This window comes from Carcharhinus amblyrhynchos, chromosome 7 (assembly GCF_965287045.1).
Source record: "Carcharhinus amblyrhynchos chromosome 7, sCarAmb.v2.hapA, whole genome shotgun sequence".
Taxonomy (NCBI): domain Eukaryota; kingdom Metazoa; phylum Chordata; class Chondrichthyes; order Carcharhiniformes; family Carcharhinidae; genus Carcharhinus; species Carcharhinus amblyrhynchos.
The window spans coordinates 7,587,557-7,607,870 of NC_137330.1; the positions used below are offsets into that span (position 1 = coordinate 7,587,557).

Genomic DNA, 20,314 nt, shown 5'->3' on the forward strand with positions numbered 1-20,314 from the left:
CAGGTCTATCCCCCGTAACCCCATGTATTTACCCTATTATTCCCCCCCCACACTAAGGAATAATTTAGCATGGCCAATCAACCTAACTCGCACATCTTGGAGTGTTGGGATGAAACCGGAGGAAGCCCACGCAGACACGGGAAGAACATGCAAACTCCACACGGTGACCCAAGCCGGCAATCGAACTCGGGTCCCTGGCGCTGTGAGGCAGCACTTGTTCGCGCAAACTGCGCAGTTCTGTCCCTGTGTTGCCCCTGTCCTTCAGAGCATGGGAAGTTGCCAAAATAAGAATAGAAAGAGGCCATTCAGCCCCTCAGTTGGGGTCTGCTATTCAGTGAGATCCTGATTTAGCAGTGTCCTCTCCTCATTTACTGGCCTTGGCTCAATATGTCTGGATAACCTTGTCCAGAAAAAATAGATCAACTGTAAATTCAAAATGGTTGATTTATCAAGCTGCATCTTAACTTCTAAATTGGCTTTGTAACACTCAATATCCTTATTTAATTCTCAATTTCTTCTTTGTTGATATTTTCCACTGACCTCTGTCTCAGCAGCTGTTTTGTTTCGGGAGGGATGAGAGATAGGATGGGGTTGAAGTTTGGAGTGGGTAAAGTTCAAGATTTACCCCCATCTTCTAAGTGGAAAAGTCATCTCTGCCATCACTCCTGAGGGACCTAACTCATGTTCTAATATTTATGTCCCTGGTTCTGAACTCGCCACCAGAGGAAATATCTATTTACCCACCTCAACCCCTCAGTGCTTTCAGACATTGTGTTGTACTTGATGCACAGATTTTGTGTTGCTTACAAAGAATTACAAAACATTTACAGCAAAAGAAACAGCCCCGGCTAGTCCAGATGGATATTTTGGGTGGCATGGTGACACAGTGGTTAGCGCTGCTGCCTCACAGCACCAGGGACCTGGGTTTGATTCCTGACTTGGGTCACTGTCTGTGCGGAGTTTGCACGTTCTCCCCGTGTCTGCGTGGGTTTCCTCTGGGTGCTCCGGTTTTCTCCCACAGTCCGAACGATGTGCTGGTTAGGTGCATTGGCCATGGTAAATTCTCCCTCAATGTACCCGAACAGGTGCCGGAGTGTGGCAACTAGTGGATTTTGACTGTAACTTCATTGCAGTGTTAATGTAAGCCTACTTGTGACAATAATAAAATAATAAATTAATAAAAATATTTATGCTTCATACCAGCCTCCCCACCCATCACCATTAATCTGAACCTATCCTCTGAACTTTGGTACCATTCTTTCTCATTTATTTATTGAGCTTTTCTTTAAATGCATTTAATAGTGTTCACCTCAAGCACTCCAGGTAGTAATGAGTTCCATGCTGACCGTTCTCTGGAGTAGTTTCTCCTGAATCTGCAATTGGATTCATTAATGACCATCATGATCCATGGAATGGGAAGAACTCTGCCTACCCTACATCTCTCGGGGAGACCAGCTGCCTGGCCATCTTCTCAAATGTATTCTATCTTCAGAAAGCCAAAGCTAGTCGTTAGGGTAACCGATCTCTTCCAAAACCCGATAATTAAATAAGAAAGTTTATTCGTTTATTAGTGTCACAAGTAGGCTTACATTGACACTGCAGTGAAGTTACTGTGAAAATTCCTTAGTCACCACAGGAGAATTTAGCACAGCCAATGCACCTAACCGGCACGTCTTTCAGACTGTGGGAGGAAACCGGAGCAGCCGGAGGAAACTCATGCAGACTCCACATAGACAGTGACCCAAGGTGGGAATCGAACCCAGGTCCCTGGCGCTGAGAGGCAGAGTGCTAACCGCTGTGCCGCCCTGAGGAAGTCAACAGGAAGTGAAGGTTATACCATGATACTAACGCATTCAGGTCCTCAGGCCAAGAGAATAAGTTATCATGGGGAGCTTTGAAGATTATTGCAGCTGTCTCTTCCAGACAGAGTGTTCTAACCTTTCACACTTTGGTCAAGCACAATCAATAACTCTTATCTTTTTATGTTGCATGCTGCCTAGTCAAATCTGAGAATTTGGAGTGTTGTCTCATTCTGATGAGAATGAGCTGTGTTGCATTCCCTTGGACACTGAGCTGACAGCAGTCTGAGGAGGCCCTTTCAGATAACAGGAAATGCTTGTTTATTTCATTAGGGACTCCAAGTATTCAGAGTTTGGTCTTGTGATTAAATTTGTTAAATCCTTGTGGAAATCCTGTTGGCTGGGCCAAAATGTAACATTTGCAAAAATTACAGGTCATTGTAAGTTACTACAACCATTTGGAAACTTTTAACATCTGTCTTCGTCCACATGGTTACTACATTAATCCAGTCCAGGCCTCTCTAGGGGACTTGCATAATAGTGGTGTTCTGTCATGATAAGTCTGTAATGCACGTGTTAAGTTTTTGCGTCCACCATCCCTGTTCTCAGTCCTGTACTGCCTCACGTTTAAAATTTAGTTCCTGTGTTCAAATTTCCCTCTGACCTCACCTCTCAGAATCATAGAATACCACAGTGCAGAAGAGGCCCTTCGGCCCATCCAGTGTGCCCACCTAATCCCACTTGCCAGCACTTGGCCCGTAGTTTTGAAAGTTATGGCGTGCCAAGTACTCATCCAGATACCTTTTAAAGGATGTGAGGCAGTCCACTCTCGCAGGCAGTGCATTCCAGACTGTCTCCGCTCTCTGGATAAATAGGTCTTTCTTCAAAACCCTCCCTAAACTTTCCACTCCTCACTTGTGTCCCCTCGTGACTGACACTTCAACTGAGGAGCGCAGCTGCTCCTTATCCACTCTGTCCATGCCCCTCATAATCTTGTACACCTCAATCAGATCGCCTCTCAGTCTTCTCTGTTCCAGAGAAAACAACTCAAACCTATCCATTCTAATCTCTGCAGCCACTAGCCCAACAACCCTCTTCCTTAATGCAACCTCCTCCTGCCCTACAGCCCACTACGTTTCCAATTTCGGTCTTTTGTGAAGGCCTGATTTGCTTTGCCCCACCAGAGACTATTGCGCCTTCATTTGTGAGTGCCCTCAGCCCTGGAACTCCATCCCTAATCCCTCTCTGCCTTCTCTCCTCCTCTCTCCCTCTCTCTCTCTCTCTCTCCCTCTCCCTCTTTCTCCCCCCCCTCACCATCTATCCCTTTAAAACCTTTGGTCAACTGTCGTCCTACTACGTTATGTGGCTCAGTGACTAACTGCAGTCCTGTGAAGAGCCTTGAGATATTTTCCCGTGTTGAGGATGCTGTATACGGTAAATGCAAACTTACCAGCGTTGTTTCATGTTGTGAAACTGTGCGCACACAGGGATTGGTTCTGACTGGATGGTCTGATTTTTTTTTAACCCCCACCAGGTGGTGAATTCAGTCGTCAGGCGGAGGTGACCTTTATCCCTGGTAATGAGAAACTTGCCATCAATCAGCAGTTCAGTGGAATCGACGAACATAATCATCTCACCATCACCACCTCGCTGGAAGGACGGGTCCCTGAAATTCCACACGAGGCAACCATGCGGATAGAGCCATACAACGAGCTGTACCACTACTCGAGCTCCGGTGAGCACGCCGAGGAACATTATTCATTGTCTTTTTTTAGTTTGAAGCAGTGTTGACAGCTTTGTCAGTGACCAGTTCAATGCTTAACACCATTGGGTTGAGAGGTCATTGTCTTAGGATAAGGGGTAGCAAATTTAAAAGAGTTGAAGAGAAACTACTTCTCCCAAAGAACTATGAATCTGTGGAATTCGCTACCCCAAAGCGTGGCGGATGCTGGGACAGTGAGTATATTTAAGGAGGAGTTGTACAGATTTTTAATTGGTAATGGGTTGAAGGGTTACAGGAAAATGGGGATGAGGAGCATATCAGCCGTGGTTGAATGGCAGAGCGGACTGATTCCGCCCCTATATCTTATGAAATCAGCAAAAAGAAAACTCAACATGTCGGGAGAGCAATGTTCTAGTGGTATTATCTAGACTGTTAATCCAGAAACTTGGCTAATGCTCTGGGGACCCGGGTTCGAATCCCGCCACAGCAAATGGTGGAATTTGAATTCAATAAAAAAAAATCTGGAATTAAGAATTAAAAATATCTGCAATTAAGAATCTGCTGATGGCCATGAAACCATTGTTGATTGTCAGAAAATCCATCTGGCTCGCTAATGTCCTTTAGGGAAGGAAATCTGTCGTCCTTACCCGGTCTGGCCTACATGTGACTCCAGAACCACAGCAATGTGGTTGACTCTCCGCTGCCCTCCAAGGGCAACTAGGGGTGGGCAATAAATGCCGGCCAGCCAGTGACGCCCATGAATTAATAAAAATTTTTTAATCAACTTCAGTTTTGCAGAAGAGTCACTTCTGAAATCAGAACCTATCCTTTTCTCTCCTCCAGTTCTGTGTCGGCTGGAGGCTGCTGGAGATATGGTGAAGGTCTTCCATTCATTTCTGCGGAGTTGGGGAGTGCAGGAGTACTTCTCCAAGTATCACTGTGGCCCCCAGCTGAGTCACTCCTGCAACCATCTCTGATAGCCTACCTCCCAGTGCCCGTCAGTAAGGCTCTAATTCTAAACCTTCATTCTGGGAGGACTGGCAGGGACAACTGATGCTGACAGCTTGCTTCCATTATTACCACAGGGCCTGATACCAATTTTGGATAATGCGTGATCCTGATGTGCACGAGCTTGCTGGCCCTCTCGGAATTAAGTATTAATTTCCAAGACATTGCTGTGAGCTGATAAATTGACAGTGGCGGTTTACGAAAAATGTTGTGTGATTTTTTTTATTAAAAATTTCTTTGGCGGTTTCTTAGTTGCAAAAATATTGCAGAAAAATCTCCAAGTCAACTTTGTCTAAATGAGGAAAATCCTGTTTGATTTGCATTGGGTGTGGGAAAACTGCAAGCATGGGCGTTATAATAGCAACATTACTTCTGTGAATATCAGCTTGAAAAGGAGCAACTTGCAGGACTTTGGGGAAAATGCAGGAAGTGGGACCCATTCAATGGCTCTTTCAGAGAGTTGGTACAGTCAACAGACTAGCTTCCTTTTCGCTAACAAACATTTGCTTCCTAAACAATGGTTATGGTTCACAAAACATATGTTGCTGAAGCATTTCTTATATTTTTCACCTTGTTTTGCTTCCTGATGTTATATTCTTTCATCATAGCTCTCCTGAATGTTTCCCGACATCACCCCGTGATAGCCTATTTCTAATTTTATGGTTACGCTCCTTTTGTTCTGATCTTTTCTGCCCCCACCATAATATCGACTGCTTTAATTATCCTAAATGCAGTCTCTTTGTGACGGAGGACAATGTGGGTGCACTCTGTTCTGTGCCTCTGAAGAGACCCACTCTTGCTGTAGGGCACAGTTGACCTCTTGATGGGTGTGGAAGGGTGGCGTTTCTTTCCCCTCCCCCCAAGTCCAAAAAGAAAGCAAAGCCTTGGATGGGTTCTGACATTTCCTGACCCAACACTGGGTTAATAGCGCCCAGAACTACTTGTGTAACTTTTTGTAGTTTAAAAAATAGATAATTGAAATGTTGCATTGATTTTATATAAATTCCTGGGGAAATTCAAAGAGTTTCCCAAGTGATGTTGTGAACAGCCTCTCAGTGTAATACTCCTGCAACATTAACATAGCACTGTGGTTAGCGCTGTTGCCTCACAGCACCAGGACCTGGGTTTGATTCCCAGCTTGAGTCACTGACTGTGCAAAGTCTGCACGTTCTCCCCGTGTCTGCATGGGTTTCCTCCCAGTGCTCCGGTCTCCTCCCACAGTCTGAAAGATGTGCTGGTTAGGGTGGATTGGCTATGTTAAATTCTCCCTCAGTGTACCCGAACAGGCTCCAGAGTCTGGCGACCAGGGGATTTTCACAGTAACTTCATTGCAGTGTTAATGTAAACCCACTTGTGACACTAACTTGAGCTGTCATTTGATTTTCTTTCTGAAATTTGGATCCTGTGTTACTTGTTATTTTAATTTTTTTTTCACAACTTGTCTCCATTTTCCTTCCCTGAAAGATCCTTTGCTGGAATATGACTCCAGCTGGGAATGCCCTCACTCCAGTGACATCCAGTTTTCAAAAAAACTATAGGTGTTGCTAGCAAGACCAGCATTTATTGCCCATCCCTTTTCACTGTAGCTTCATCGCAGTGTTAATGTAAGTCTACTTGTGACACTAATAAATAAACTTTAAACTTGTTTTCTTGCTGGGTAGGTCACTGAGTAAGTGAGCGATACAGGCCCAGGTCCATGTTCGCTCTCCAGCTGATCAGATGGGTTGATAGATGGGGGTGCTACATTTATTTAAATAAAAATTCTGGGGATGTGGATATTACTGACAATGCAATTGTACATCGTTAAATCCTGACGTGGTGGTGAGCAGCCACTTTAAACTGTTGTGATTTGTGTGGTGTAGGTGCACCCACCATGCGCCTAGGCAAGGTTTTCCAGGACCAATGCTAAAGGAACGGCAACATATTTCCAAGTCAGGATGGTTGTGTTCACCGGGAGATGAACTCGCAAGTGACAGTCCCATGTATTTGCTTCTCCTTCTCGGTATTGGAAGTTGCAGGTGTTTGAGGTGCTGTCACAAAGGCCTTGACAACTGTTGTAGTGTGTCTTGTACAGACAGGGTGTACCAGTGGAGTGGATGTTCAAGGTGGTGGGTGGGGTGTCATGGGCCAGATTTTGCGTGTGAGTGAATAACATTCTAGTACGCATAAATCGTGGATCGCGAAGGGAAAAGGTTATCCAGGGACTTGGTCCTAATAACATTGGATTCGGAAAAAAAGAAGCTACCAGCACATGAGGGAGCTCTACACGTGCAAACTTGTACATGGGTGCATCACTTCATGTAGCTATTGCCCGTGTCTGCCATATGTCCGAGGGTAGGAATCTAACTCCTGAGTTCAAGCCTCAGTCCGGAGGGTTGCATGGCCCAGGCCGATGCAGCCAGTGCAGTAATGGGGAAATGGTACACCATTAATGATACAGCCTTTCACTGTGACCCCATCTGCCCCTCAGGGGAATGTAAGGATTGGAAGAGTGGCAGAGGAGCTTTTCCGGCCAATATTCATACCTCAAATAAAAGTAATCATTTGGGTCATTTGAGCCCATTGTGGGATCTTGCTGTGTATGTATTGATGCACTTTTGGGATGGGAAGACTGGTGAATAGGTGTTGGATTGCGGGGTGGGGGGGGGGCGCGTTTTATTGACTGCAGAACACTTTAGATGAGTTGTGAAAGGCAATATACAAATTCTAATTATTTTATATTAAGATCATAAGATATAGAAGCAGACTTAGTCCATTCAGCCCATCGACTCTGCTCCGCCATGGCTAATAAGTTAATTAGCAAGGTATCTCATTCCTGAACGCCGAGAGTGACAGGCTTTGTTTTTTTCCCCTTCCTTCAGCAATCAAGTCCTCTTCAAACATACAGTACACGGTCGAATTTCCTGGCGGAACCTCGCGGAGCTATTCCTTCCAGTTGAAGCAGACCATCAGCTTCCGGGGCTGTATCCATGACGACGACGCGCGGTCGGTACCCTCCACTCAGCAGCTGTCTGTAGATCGCACGTTCGTCCTGTATGATAACAATGAGCAGATACTCCGATATGCAATGAGCAACAAGATTGGACCAGTTCAAGGTAATGTCTGTAATCTTTACCCAAACGACACATGATGACAAAGGGCTGTATTGTGTTTATGATGGAATATTTTGCCTTTCATAGAAACCCTGTGGTGGAGAAGGAGACCATTCAGCCCATTGAGTCTGCACCGATCACATTCCCACTCAGGCTCTATCCCCGTAATCCCAACATATTTATCCCACTAATCCCTCTAACTACGCATCCCGGGACACTAAGGGGCAATTTAACATGGCCAGTGCATCTAACCTGCACATCTTTGGACTGTGGGAGGAAACCAGAGCACCCAGAGGAAATCCACACAGATACGGGGAGAACGTGCAAACTCCACACAGGCAGTGACCCAAACCGGGAATCGGACCCGGGTCCCTGGCGCAGTGAGGCAGCAGTGTTAACCACTCTCCCATCGTGCCACCAAGGGCTGAATGGGTTGAGATTATTTTCTGGGTTTACAACAATGGAGTTGAGTTGTTTCACTCAATCGATACTTTATAAATGTCTTATTATCTTGACTGTCTGCTCCATTAGAGACATCCAGAGAAATGTTTCTCATCCAAAGAACATACAGCACAAAAACAGGCCAATCTGCTCAGGTTATAATGCCTCCCTCTCAAACATGTTAAACAATTAGCTGGATATGAGGTGGAAAAGTCAGCAGGCTCTGTTGATGTGCACCATAGGCTATTAAAATATGTCTGGTAGTCCTGGCTTCTCCATTCCTGAAGACTATGAATCACTTGGATTGCATTCCTAAGGCACCAGTTACTCTCTTCAAGACTGAGTCTAGGCCATGAGTATTTTAACTATTGACCCTTGAATGGCATCAGATCTAGTCTTGCTCAATATTCCAGTGTGAGCATTGCCAGTAAAACCACTGATGAGGTTTAATGAAGGCAGATTTGAAAAGAGAGCGAGCTAGCACCTGAAGAGAGAGTTAACAGTAGGAGCAGGACTAGGCTATCTGGCCCCTTGAGCCTGCTCTGCCATTCAATAAGACCATGGCTGATCTTATCGTGGTCTCAGCTCCACTTAGCTGTCCGTTCACCATAACCCTTAATTCCTTTACTGTTCAAAAATTTATCTTTCCTTGCCTTAAAAACATTCAATGAGGTATCCTCAACTGTTTCACTGGGCAGGGAATTCCACGGATTCACAACCCTTTGGGTGAAAAAATTCCTCAACTCAGTCCTAAATCTGTTCCCCCTTATTTTGAGGCCATGGCCCCTAGTTCTAATTTCACCAGCCAGTGAAAACAACTTCCCTCCTTCTATCTTATCTATTGCATTCATAATTTTATATGTGTCTATAAGATCTCCCCTCATTCTTCTGAATTCCAACGAGTATAGCCCCAGTCTATTCAGTCTCTTCTCATAAACCAGAGACTCAGTGGACTGGGACTGTCTGCTGAACGTGGGGACCAAGAGGGGTATTAGTGGGAATAGGGTCAAGGGAGCCGGAGGTATGGGCTTCCTAGGAATGATGAACCGAAGGCATGAGCAGAAACTGGAGAAAGATTAGCTCAGTGCTAGGTCGGGAGGGGGTGCATTTAAAGTAAGTCTGACAGGTGAGCAAGTGGGAGGGAGGGTCATGGCAGACACAGCGATTCAATTGAATTGATGTTGGTGAGAAAGAATTCGGAACTCCTTGCATCTCTTGCTGGAGGTGAAAGTGGAGGGAACGGAGAAGACCATTTGCATCACTCAAACCAGCCTCCCAATCACTTAAACCAGCCTCCCATCCATTGACTCTGTCTACACTTCCCACTGCCTCGGAAAAGTAGCGAGCATAATTAAAGACTCCGTGCACCCTGGACATTTTCCATTCCATCTTCTTCTGTCGGGGAAAAAAATACAGAAGTCTGAGGACACGTACCAACCGACTCAAAAACAGCTTCTTCCCTGCTGCCATCAGACTTTTGAATGGACTGATCTTGCACTAAATTGATCTCTCTCTACACCCTAGCTATTGCTTAACACTACAATCTGCACTCTCTCTCCTTTCCTCCTCTATGAACAGTGTGCTTTATTCGTATAGTGTGCAAGAAACAATACTTTTCACTATATCTAATATATGTGACAATAATAAATCAAATCAATGGAGAAAAGAAGGGTTATCTTTGCATTCCAAGATGATTCTGGAATAGTCAGCAGTTTTAGCAAACAAAAGCAGGACCTTCTAGTGTTTTAAGTGGTCTTATTAGACCTGGTGGTGCAAATAGTTAAACCAGCTGTCCAACTTGTCCCTTGAAGTCTGCATCTCTCGGACTTGAGGGAATGCAGATTAGGCCTGTACCGCACCAAGTGCAAGGGCAATGGATGACTGTGTAGGTGCAAGCTGGGGTACAGGCAGTGGAGTTTCTGATAAGCTGAACTGTACAGAGGATGCGTGGGTTGGTGTAGAGGATCGGGAGGAGGAGGCTGGTGAGGGGAGCGTTGGAATAATTGAATATGGAGGTGGCCGTGGCACAGATGAGGACTTCAGCAGCACAGCTCTGATCAATATCTTTAATCATGTGGAGAATTGAAGCAGGGTGCCAACTCCAAAATGGCGTGTGTGACCCAAGGGAAGCAATTCTGGAGTCTGTGTGGAAGTCCAGATATTTAATCACCTGCTGCTTTTGAATGCACCCATCCAGAATAAGTATTTTTGAATATATTCCAGCTTCATGTGAAATTGAAATATTTCATTGTAAACACTAAACTGGCAAGGATATTTTCATGGCCCCGTCTGTTCTAGGCGAGCCATAAATCCCTAAACATCAGTGGGGAAGTTGGTGAATGCATAAATCTAGTTGGGGAGTGTTCCTCCAGGTCGCTTGCATCAGCCAACAAGGAATTCTAGCAAGTACTCTGTTGTTAGAAAAATGTTGTGTTCTGGCAATGGCTTTCCAGCCTTGAAAACAGGTTGTAACTTGGCGTATGGGTTTCAAGATGGGTCCACATGTTAATTCTTAAAAACTCATTGTATTTCTACTCCTATTTGAAGCATTTTTGTTTATCCCCTCTCTATTTTCTGGAGAAGTACTTGCTCGGATTACCTCTTCTTGGAGAACTGGGCGCTGTTCCAGTCTTTGCCCATTATAAAAAGAATGTAGAAGGATTGAAGAAAGTGAAAAATAACTTGCAGCAATGATTTCAGAACTTGTAAGGTTATAACTGAATAGACTGGGGCTCTTTTATTTATAGAATCCCTACAGTGCAGATGGAGATCATTTGGCCCACTGAGTCTGCACTGACCACAACCCTATCCAGCCCCTATCCTTGTTAGCCCCACATATTTACCCTGCTAATTCCCCTGACACTAAGAAGCGATTGAGCATGGTCAATCAACCTATCCCACACATCTTTGGACTGTGGGAGGAAGCCAGAGCACCTAGAAGAAAGTCACGCAGACGCAAGAAGAATGTGCAAACTCCATGCAGACAGTAACCCAAGCCAGGAATTGAACCTAGGTCCATGAGGCAGTAGTGCTAACCACTGTGCTGCCCAAACTCAACTGCACCTAGTATTCCCTAGCAGTCTCCCAGCCAAGTACTATTCAGCCTGAGTCTGTTCAGTTTCCGAGATCAAACAAGATTGGGCATTTTCAGATTAGTATTAGGCCAGAAAAAAGAAGGCTGGGAGCATCCAAACAAAGGTCTTTAAAATTATGGAAGGGTTTGAGTAGACATGGAGAGGATGTTTCCATTTCAGAGTGATTTAAAACCAACAGAGTCTCTATATTCCAATAACAAATTCAGGAGAAACCTCTTACAGAAAGTGATTTAAGTAACTCATTACAATGGGAGCAGTTAAGGCAAATCATTGAGATGTATTCAAGATGGTTAAGTAATGAAGGAGAAGAGAATAGAAGAATGTTGCCAGGGTGAGATGTAAGGTGGAAAGGATTCTCGCATAGTGCCCCAACACCAGTTTGGATCAGATGGGCTGAATAGACTCTTGTGCTGCCAGATCATGTATATACTACAGCCAAAACGTACATGTTGTTCACATCAATATTTATTCTTTCATTCAATGTCACCGTGTACTGAGTAAAAACTTGGCCTCTGTAAATTTGTTTGTAGACTTCCACAAATGTCAATTAGATCAGTTTGGATGTTTGTTGGAGATGTTTAGATAACTGATGCTTAAAAATGAAACATTCTGCAGCCACCCTCTCTCTGACCCCAAACTAACGCACCAATTACTCCTGGAGCTCGTGAGTAGTTTACATTCCTGGGGACATGTCAGTGGAATGCGTTGCACTCGTGGGTGTGCGCTGGCTCATGCTGAAGGCTGTGTCGGTGCTTCATATTGTCATCTGAGCATTTGTCTTGCTTTGAACAAGTAGGTTCACTAGCTTGATTCTGGGGATGGAAGTGTTGACGTATGAATACAGATTAAACAGTTTGGGCTTGTACTCACTGGAGTTTAGAAAGATGAGAGGGGATCTGATCGAGGTACGTAAAATTTTAAAAGGGATTAAGTAAGTAAATGTAGACCATGGGGCAGTCTAGATCAAGAGGTCACAGGTATAGGTTGAGAGGCATTAGATTTGAAACTGAGATGAGGAGGAGCTATTTCTCGCAGAGGGTGGTGAACTTGTGGAACTCGCTGCCCCATAGTGCGGTAGAGTCTAAATCGTTGAATAGTTTCAGAAGGAGATGGATATATTTCTGATCTTAAACAAAAAAGGGTGAGCAGGTGGGGAGGTGGATTTGGGACCAGGGAGAGATCAGCCATGATCTGATTGGATGGCGGAGCAGGCTCAAAGGGCTGAATTTGCCCACTTCTGCTCCTTATTCCTATGTTCCTATGTGAGGACTTTTGTTCAACCACTACAGGTTCTAATATAAATATGTTTCAAACAACAAGATGGTCATAGAATCATAGAGCTTTACAGCATGGAAACAGGCCCGTCAGCCCAAGTTGTCCATGGTACCCTGTTTTCATCACTAAGCTAGTCCCAATTGCTCACATTTGGCCCATATCCTTCTATACCCCTCTTACCCCATGTAACTATCTAAATGCTTGTTCACCAACCTCTGTGTGAGAAAAATTGCCCCTCTGGACCCTTTTGTATCTCTTGCCTCTCACCTTAAACCTATGCCCTCTAGTTTTAGACTCCCCTACCTTTAGGAAAAGATATTGACTATCTAGCTGATCTGTGCCCCTCATTATTTTATAGACCACAATAAGATCACCCCTCAGCCTCCTATACTCCCGGTGATAACTCACCTGAGGAGGGAACAGCGTTCCGAAAGCTCATAATTCCAAATAAACCTGTTGGACTTTAGCCTGGCGTTGTGGACTTTCCTACTGTGCCCCCCACCTATCCCCCACCCTCCCGACTTCTCCGCCACCCCCACCCTAATCTAATGCTAGCAAAAGACAACATACTACAGATGCTGGAAATCTGAAATAAAACAAATAATGCTGGAAAAACTCAGCAGGTCTGGCATGAGAGAGAAAAACGGAGTTAATGTTTTGAATCCAAATGACTTCTTCAGTTAAGGATTTTATAGGATTGAAAAGGAAAATGCCTATAAAAATTGCCAGAAATAGGAGTAAACCAGAGGGTGGAATTTAAAATACAACAAAGGAGGAGCGGGGAATTGTTAAAGGAAGAGAGAATAGGGTGAATGTAAACTAGCAAAAACATTAAAAATTGACTTTAGCAGCTTCTGTAGATATGGAAAAAGGGTTTGGCTAATGGCCTCTTTCTGCAACTGTAGGGGATTCTATGGAGATCGTGGCAGAGTCAGGAGAATTCAGAATGGGGAATAGAGAAATGGCGGAGAAGCTAAATCACTACTTTGTGTCTGTCTTCACTGAGTGAATGCAAGGGGCCGAGTTTTCCCGTTCGCCTGCCACGGGAATCAGAGTGGGTGAGAGGTAAACCATGGAAAGGTCCATTGACCTCAGGCGGGACTTTCCAGTTTTGGGGTGAACACGGCTAGAAAATCCCATCCAAGAAATCTCTCAAATTAGAGATCCAAGGGACAAGGAAGAATGAGGAATTGAAGAAAATTTGTATTAGGAAGAAAGTTGTATTGGAAAAATTAATGGAACCTAACGGATCTGATGATCTACACCCCAGAGTATTGAAAGAGATAATGGAGCTAGATGTGCAGGTTAGGTGGATTGGCCATGCTCAATTGCCCCTTCGTGTCAGGAGGATTAGCAGATAAATACATGAGATTATGGGGATATGTTGTGAAGAAGATGCAAAGTAACTTCAAGAAGGTTTGGATAGACATATTGAGTGGACAAGAACATGGCAGATGCAATATAATGTGAGGTAATATAATATGGTAGGAGGAACAAGTGCCGAGTATTTCCTCAATTTTTTTATTCATTCATGGAACATGGGCATTGCTGGCTGGTCAGCATTTATTGCCCATCCCTAGTTGCCCTTGAGAAGGTGGTGGTGAGCTGCCTTCTTGAATCACTGCAGTCCATGTGCTGTTGACCCACACTGTCATTAGGCAGGGAATTCTCGGATTTTGACCCAGCGACTGTGAAAGAATGGCGATATATTTCCAAGTCAGGATGGTGAGTGGCTTGGAGGGGAGCATGCAGGTGGTGGTGTTCCTAAGTATCTATTGCCCTTGTCCTTCTGATGGAAGTGTATGTGGGTTTGGAAGGTAACGTCTAAGGATTTGGTGAATTGCTACAGTGCATCTTATAGATAGTACATGCTGCTGGTACTGAGCATTGGTAGTGGATGTTTGTAGATGTGGTGCCAATCAAGCAGGCTGCTTTGTCCTAGATGGTGTCAAGCTACTTGAGTGTTGTTGGAGCTGCACCCATCCAGGCAAGTGGAGAGTATAATCACACTTCTGTCTTGTGCCTTGTAGATGCAGTGGCGAGATATTAAAATGTTGTTGTTGACATTAGGTCATAGAATCCTTCCAGTGCAGAAAGAGGCCATTTGGCCCATCAAATCTGCACTGACTCTCCAAAAAGGCGTCCCATGCAGTCCCTCCCCTCTGCTCTATCCCCGTAACCCCATGCATTTACCATGGCTAACCTACACATCTTTGAATACTAAGGGTGCAATTTAGTATGGCCATTCCACCTAATCTGCATGTCTTTGGATGCTATTGAACAGATTAGCGCGGCCAATCCACCTGCACATCTTTGGACTATGGGAGGAAAGTGGAGCTCGGGAGGAAACCCATGCAGATACAGAGAGAATGTGCAAGCTCCACACGAACAGTCACCCAATGCCAGAATTGAACCGGGGTCACTGGCGCTGTGAGGCAGCAGTGCTAATCACTGTACCACTTGTGTTCTTGTGAGTAAGTTAGTGAAGGCTAACATGCAGCTGCAGCAGGCAATTAGAAAGGCCTTTATGTTGGCCTTGATTGCAAGAGGATTGAGTGCAGGAGTAATGATGTCTTGTTTAGTTGTATGGAACCTTAGTTAGGCTGCACCTGGAGCACTGCGAGCAGTTTGGTCCCCTTACTTTAGGAAGGATATTATTGGCATAGAGAGAGTACAGTAAAGGTTCATCAGACTTGTTCCTGGAAAGGGAAACTGGGAATGTATTCCCTATTAGTTTCAAAGAATGACCAGTGATCTCATTGAATCCTTCACAATATCGAAAGGAATAGACAGGATAGATGCAGGTGAAATGTCCAGAAGCAGGGGACACAATTTCAAAACAAAGGGGAAGTCACTTAGGACTGAGATGTGGAGAATTTTCTTTTTACTCAGAGGGTTGTGAATCTTCTGAGTTCTCAATGCCAAAGGACAGTGGAAGCTCATGCCTTGAGTATGTTTAAAGTAGAGACTCTAAATGCCAGTGACATAAGGGGAAAAGAGGATAGTGTGGGGAAAAGGCACTGAAGTGCATGATCATGTTGAATAGGGGAGAGGCTTGATGGGCTGAATGGTTTGCGAAGGCTCTTATGTCCTACAGTAATTATACTTCAGAGGTACGTCATTGACAGTAAAGCACTTCGGAATGTCCTGAAGTTGTGAAAGGTTCTACTCCATGTAAGTTAATTTGATCTTATTAGTGATATACCAACTATACTTTTAAAAACTTTAAAACTGCCTTGGGCGTTTGGTCGGAAATTGTGCAGCTTTCTATTTAACTTCTTTGAGATTGGTGAACCTCATTTGCAGATATCAAAGCAATAGCCAGCAGTGTAGAAGCTGAGAGTATCCTGGTGTGTTTTTGTTTAAAATGGAAATCGGCAATGTGACTCGTTCTAAGTGTTATAGTTATCATGTAGATTTGGTGTATTCCTCCCACTAATCTGATCCTCATACTTGTTCAAGAATAATGGCAAACTCAAAACTATTTCAAAAATGCCCCTTTATTTCCACACATTAACCCACTTGGTCGAAGCTGGAACTTGAATTATTCAGTTGTAGAGGACAGTACACTGAATATTCAAAGTGTTGCAAATTCCTATTGTTAGAACTGTTAGGTGTGTTTGTTAAGGTGGCTCCATCTCAGTTGTGTGCTGTATTGCTTCTGGTTTGATGTGCAGAGGCTGGCGTTGGACTGGGGTAAACACAGTAAGACGTCTCACAACACCAGGTTAAAGTCCAACCAATTTATTTGATAGTAAACTCACAAGCTTCGGGGTTTGCCCCTTCTCCCCTTCATCAGAGTTGTCAAAATTGTTACTTTGGTGGGATTGTTGTCAGTGCAGCCTTGATGGGCCAAATGGCCTCTTGTCCTGTAGGGATTTTACAATGAGCACAAAATCCAGGCTGACCCTCCCTGAGCAGTACATGAGGGAGCGTGGCTCCCTTGGAGCTGCATTTTGAATGAGGTGTTGAAACTGGGCTCTGTTTGCACCTGTTGAGGAATGAAATTAATCCAAAAGCACCATTTTGAAGAAGAGTAGGGAAGTTCTCCATGGAGTTCTGGCCAACATTTATCCTGCGACCAATATCAGCAAAACGTATTGTGGCATTGCTGTTTGTGGGAGCTTGCTGTGTGAAAATTAGCTGCCATGTTTTTGACATTACAACAGTGTCCACATTGACTTAGTTGGCTGCATCTGGCATGTCCTGGACTTGTGAAAAGTGAGCTATAAGCCCATTGTTCTTTAATAGGATAAGGAACCTGAATGTGCAGCAACATTTACATTTCAAGCTAAAATTTAAATTACCCTATTATATATTTCCGTTTGATTGACTCGTACAAGATGCTGTTTTGTCTCCTGTTCCAGGAACTGTGGCCTCAGCGGGCTTTGCATCTGCGCTAGACGAGTTCAGTTTGCATCCATTGAACAGCCTTTTCTTATCCCACAGCACGTTTCCTACCCAGCATATAAACTTTGTAAGAGGCATTTGTTGGTTTTGAGTCATTAAGGGGCCCAGTGTGGGATTTCCTGCAAAGTTGCCCCGAGGGAAAACGGCTTTTCTCGTCATGGTAATTGAGGGAAAGGAAGCTTTTCCTTAAAAAAGGCACAGAGCATTGTTGAGAACAATTAGCTCACAATTCTGGTTACTCTAGTAAATTACAGGGGAGGAAATTAAATGCAGCAGAGCAGCCCAATTACTTATGGAGAGCCCACAGGTATTTCTTGAGTTGCTGCTTCATTCACATGTTGGGAAGGGAAGCTGTTTCAACAAATTAGAAAGCTGAAGACTTGTCTGAAATCGCCTTACAGTTCTGTCCTCAATTTTTCTCTGTCCGATTCACCTGAATGTCAAGTTTGAAGTTTCTGAGCTTGAACAAGATTGCATCAGATTGTACTGATTGCAATCAGTATCTCAGCAACACTGATTCTAATTCCAGTCGTTGTCAGGGCTGCTATCACATTAAAGTCTCACAGGTTTATTTGAAATCACGAGCTTTTGGAGCACAGCTGCTTCTTTTTAAAGTTGAAGTTTACTTATTTGTGTCACCCATAGGCTTACGTTAACACCGCAATGAATGCGCTGTGAAAATCCCTTAGTCGCCACATTCTGGCATCTGCTCTCCTGAGGGAAAATTTAGCACGGCCAATGCACCTAACCAGCACGTCTTTCAGACTGTGGAGGAAACCCACGCAGACACGGGGACAATGTGCAGACTCCACACAGACAGTGACCCAAGCTGGGAATCAAACCCAGGATCCCTGCTAACCACTGTGCCACCCTAACATCAGGTGAGTGGAGAGGTAGGTTTCACAAACACGGCATATATAGACAAAGGCACAATTGCAAGATAATGGTCTCCTCCTGCTCCTATTTTCTATGTTTCTAATCGGATAAGGAGCCTGTGCAACAAAATTTGCATTTAAAGCTATAATTTTGATTACTGTGTTGTATTTACCAGAATGATAGGGAGTGGGATAGCTTGATCTTGGGTTTGGACGTAGCTCAGCACAACATTTGAAGGCCGAAGGGCCTGCACTGTGCTGTACTGTTCTATGTTCTATGTATGTATATTCCCACCATTATTTTGCAATTGCGTCTTTGGCTATATACGCTGCGTTTGTGAAACCTACCTCTCCACTCGCCTGATGAAGGAGCAGTACTCCGAAAGCTCGTGATTCCAAACAACCCAGGCCAACGCCAGTATCTCCACTGCTATCAATAGCTGAGCCTCCTGTCCACCAGTGGGTAATGGAAGTATTAATGGAACAGGCACTTGTGGGGCAGAATTGGCAAATCTTCCAACCTTAATTCTCTTGGATTGATGCTAGATGTGGTTGCAGACGTTATGTGGAGATGCCGGCGTTGGACTGGGGTAAACGCAGAAAGAAGTCTCGCAGCACCAGGTTAAAGTCCAACAGGTTTACTAGGTAACAGGTTTATTTGGTAGCAAAAGCCACCAGCTTGCAGAGTGCTGCTCCTTCACCAGCACTTACTTGATGAAGGAGCTGCGAAAGCTAGTGGCTTTTGCTACCAAATAAACCTGTTGGACTTAAGCTGGTGTTGCAGACACTGCCAACCCAGTGGCCTCTTGGACAGCCAACCGGGAGGCGTGAATTACTGCCCAGTTTCGGGTGCTGTTTGTGTGTGTATAGGTCACGGAACAACTATAGAAATTGACCATTTTGCCGAGGTTGATCTCGTAATAATCTGCGCCTGTAACGGTGAGATTACAGAACAAGAATGTTGTGCTAAAATGTATAAGACACCGGCTCTGCCCCAGCTTGCATCCCATTGTGGGCTCTGCAATTTAGGGAGGATGTCAAGGTCTTGAGTACCATGCAGAGAAGATTTACTAGAATAGTACCAGGGTTGAGGGAATGCACTTGAGTGAAGAGACTAGATGAGGTGGACTCCTTCTACTTGGAGCAGAGAAGGCAAGGGAGGATTTGATAGCTGCTCGGAATTCTCAGTCGTGGAGTAAATAAGTAATCACTTTTATTGACGGAAAGGCTGATTTCACAGTTAGCAGATTTAAGACAATTGTCAAAAAAAAAAATCAGAGGTTTGATTTTTTTTTAGGGAGTTATCATTTAAAGTTGAACTTTATTTATTAGTCACAAGTTGGCTTACATTAACACTGCAATGAAGTTAGTATGAAAATCCCCGAGTTGCCACACTCCGGCACCTAGGGAGAATTTAGCATGGCCAATGCACCTAACCAGCACGTCTTTCGGACTGTGGGAGGAAACCGGAGCACTCGGAGGAAACCCATGCAGACACGCAGAGAATGTGCAGACTCCGCACAGACAGTGACCCATGCTGGGAATCGAACCCACGTACCTGGCACTGTGAGGCAGCGTTGCTAACCATTGCATTTTCCACGCACTGCACGAAAGGGTAGTGGAAGCATATTCAGTTGTAACTTTCACAAATGGAAATGGGCAAATACTTGAAAAGGAAAAGTCTGTAGGAAAATGGGGTGAACTGGATGGCTTTTTCAAAGAGGTGGGATTATCGTGATGGCCAAATGACCACCTCCTGAGCTTCCCGATCCTAGGAAATGGCAGGATTCTGAACTGGAGCAACTTAAAAGTTAACATTTTGCAATGTGGATAAATACTTCAGTGCAAAGCCAGAACAGATTTCATAACTGAGGCATGTGTGTTGACAGCAGATATGTCAAGAATCTTGAGTGTTGCCTAACTTGCAGCAATATGGTTCAGCGCTGCTGAAGCTGTGATTAGGGTAGCTGATCGCAGTGTTTTACTTAGCTGTGTAAATTCTGAGCGACCTGTATAAAAATCAGAACTGCTTCATTTGACTGCAAGAATGTTGATGGAGTTTGACTTGACGAAACCAATTATTGCTAATTGGAAATAAGCCAACAAGATGTTGAAAATGTTATTTTCTTACAGTTCGTTATGTGAGTAAATGCCGTATGTTCCAATTTGACTTAGTTTCAGAAGCTTTAGAGTTCAAGCCAGTTTCAGCACTAGGGCTAAAATCTGAGCTGATAACTCGGTACACTTTTAAGGGAATGCTGCGTTGTCAGAGCTACTGACCCAGGAAGCTACGGACCAGTGAGTTTGATGTGCGTTGTGGATAAAGTAATGGGAACCATTATTTAAGTTCAGATCATGAGTCGTTTGGATAGAAATAAAATCAAAGAAGGTTGTCAATGTGGGCCCTTGAAGAGGTGGTCTTCTCAATTTAACTGGACTTTTTTGAGAGAGCGACAAAGAAATTTGACAGGGATTAGTCAATTGAATCAGTGTGCTTGGATTTTCATCGAATCCCTACAGCGCAGGGGGCAATCCAGCCAATCGGGCCTGCATCAATAACAACCCCAACCCAGGCCCCATCCCCATAACCCCACAT

At 44.4% G+C, this 20,314-nt stretch overlaps 1 protein-coding gene across 1 annotated transcript in view; it reads left to right on the forward strand.

The window, feature by feature from the left end:
- nid1a (nidogen 1a) overlaps positions 1-20,314 on the forward strand; it is a 98,667-nt gene that overhangs the window by 25,480 nt on the left and 52,873 nt on the right. The window contains exons 7-8 of the mRNA XM_080191873.1: positions 3,334-3,534; positions 7,392-7,625. Of these exons, the coding sequence (XP_080047999.1) occupies positions 3,334-3,534; positions 7,392-7,625 (435 nt within the window). The remainder of the gene's footprint in view (positions 1-3,333; positions 3,535-7,391; positions 7,626-20,314) is intronic.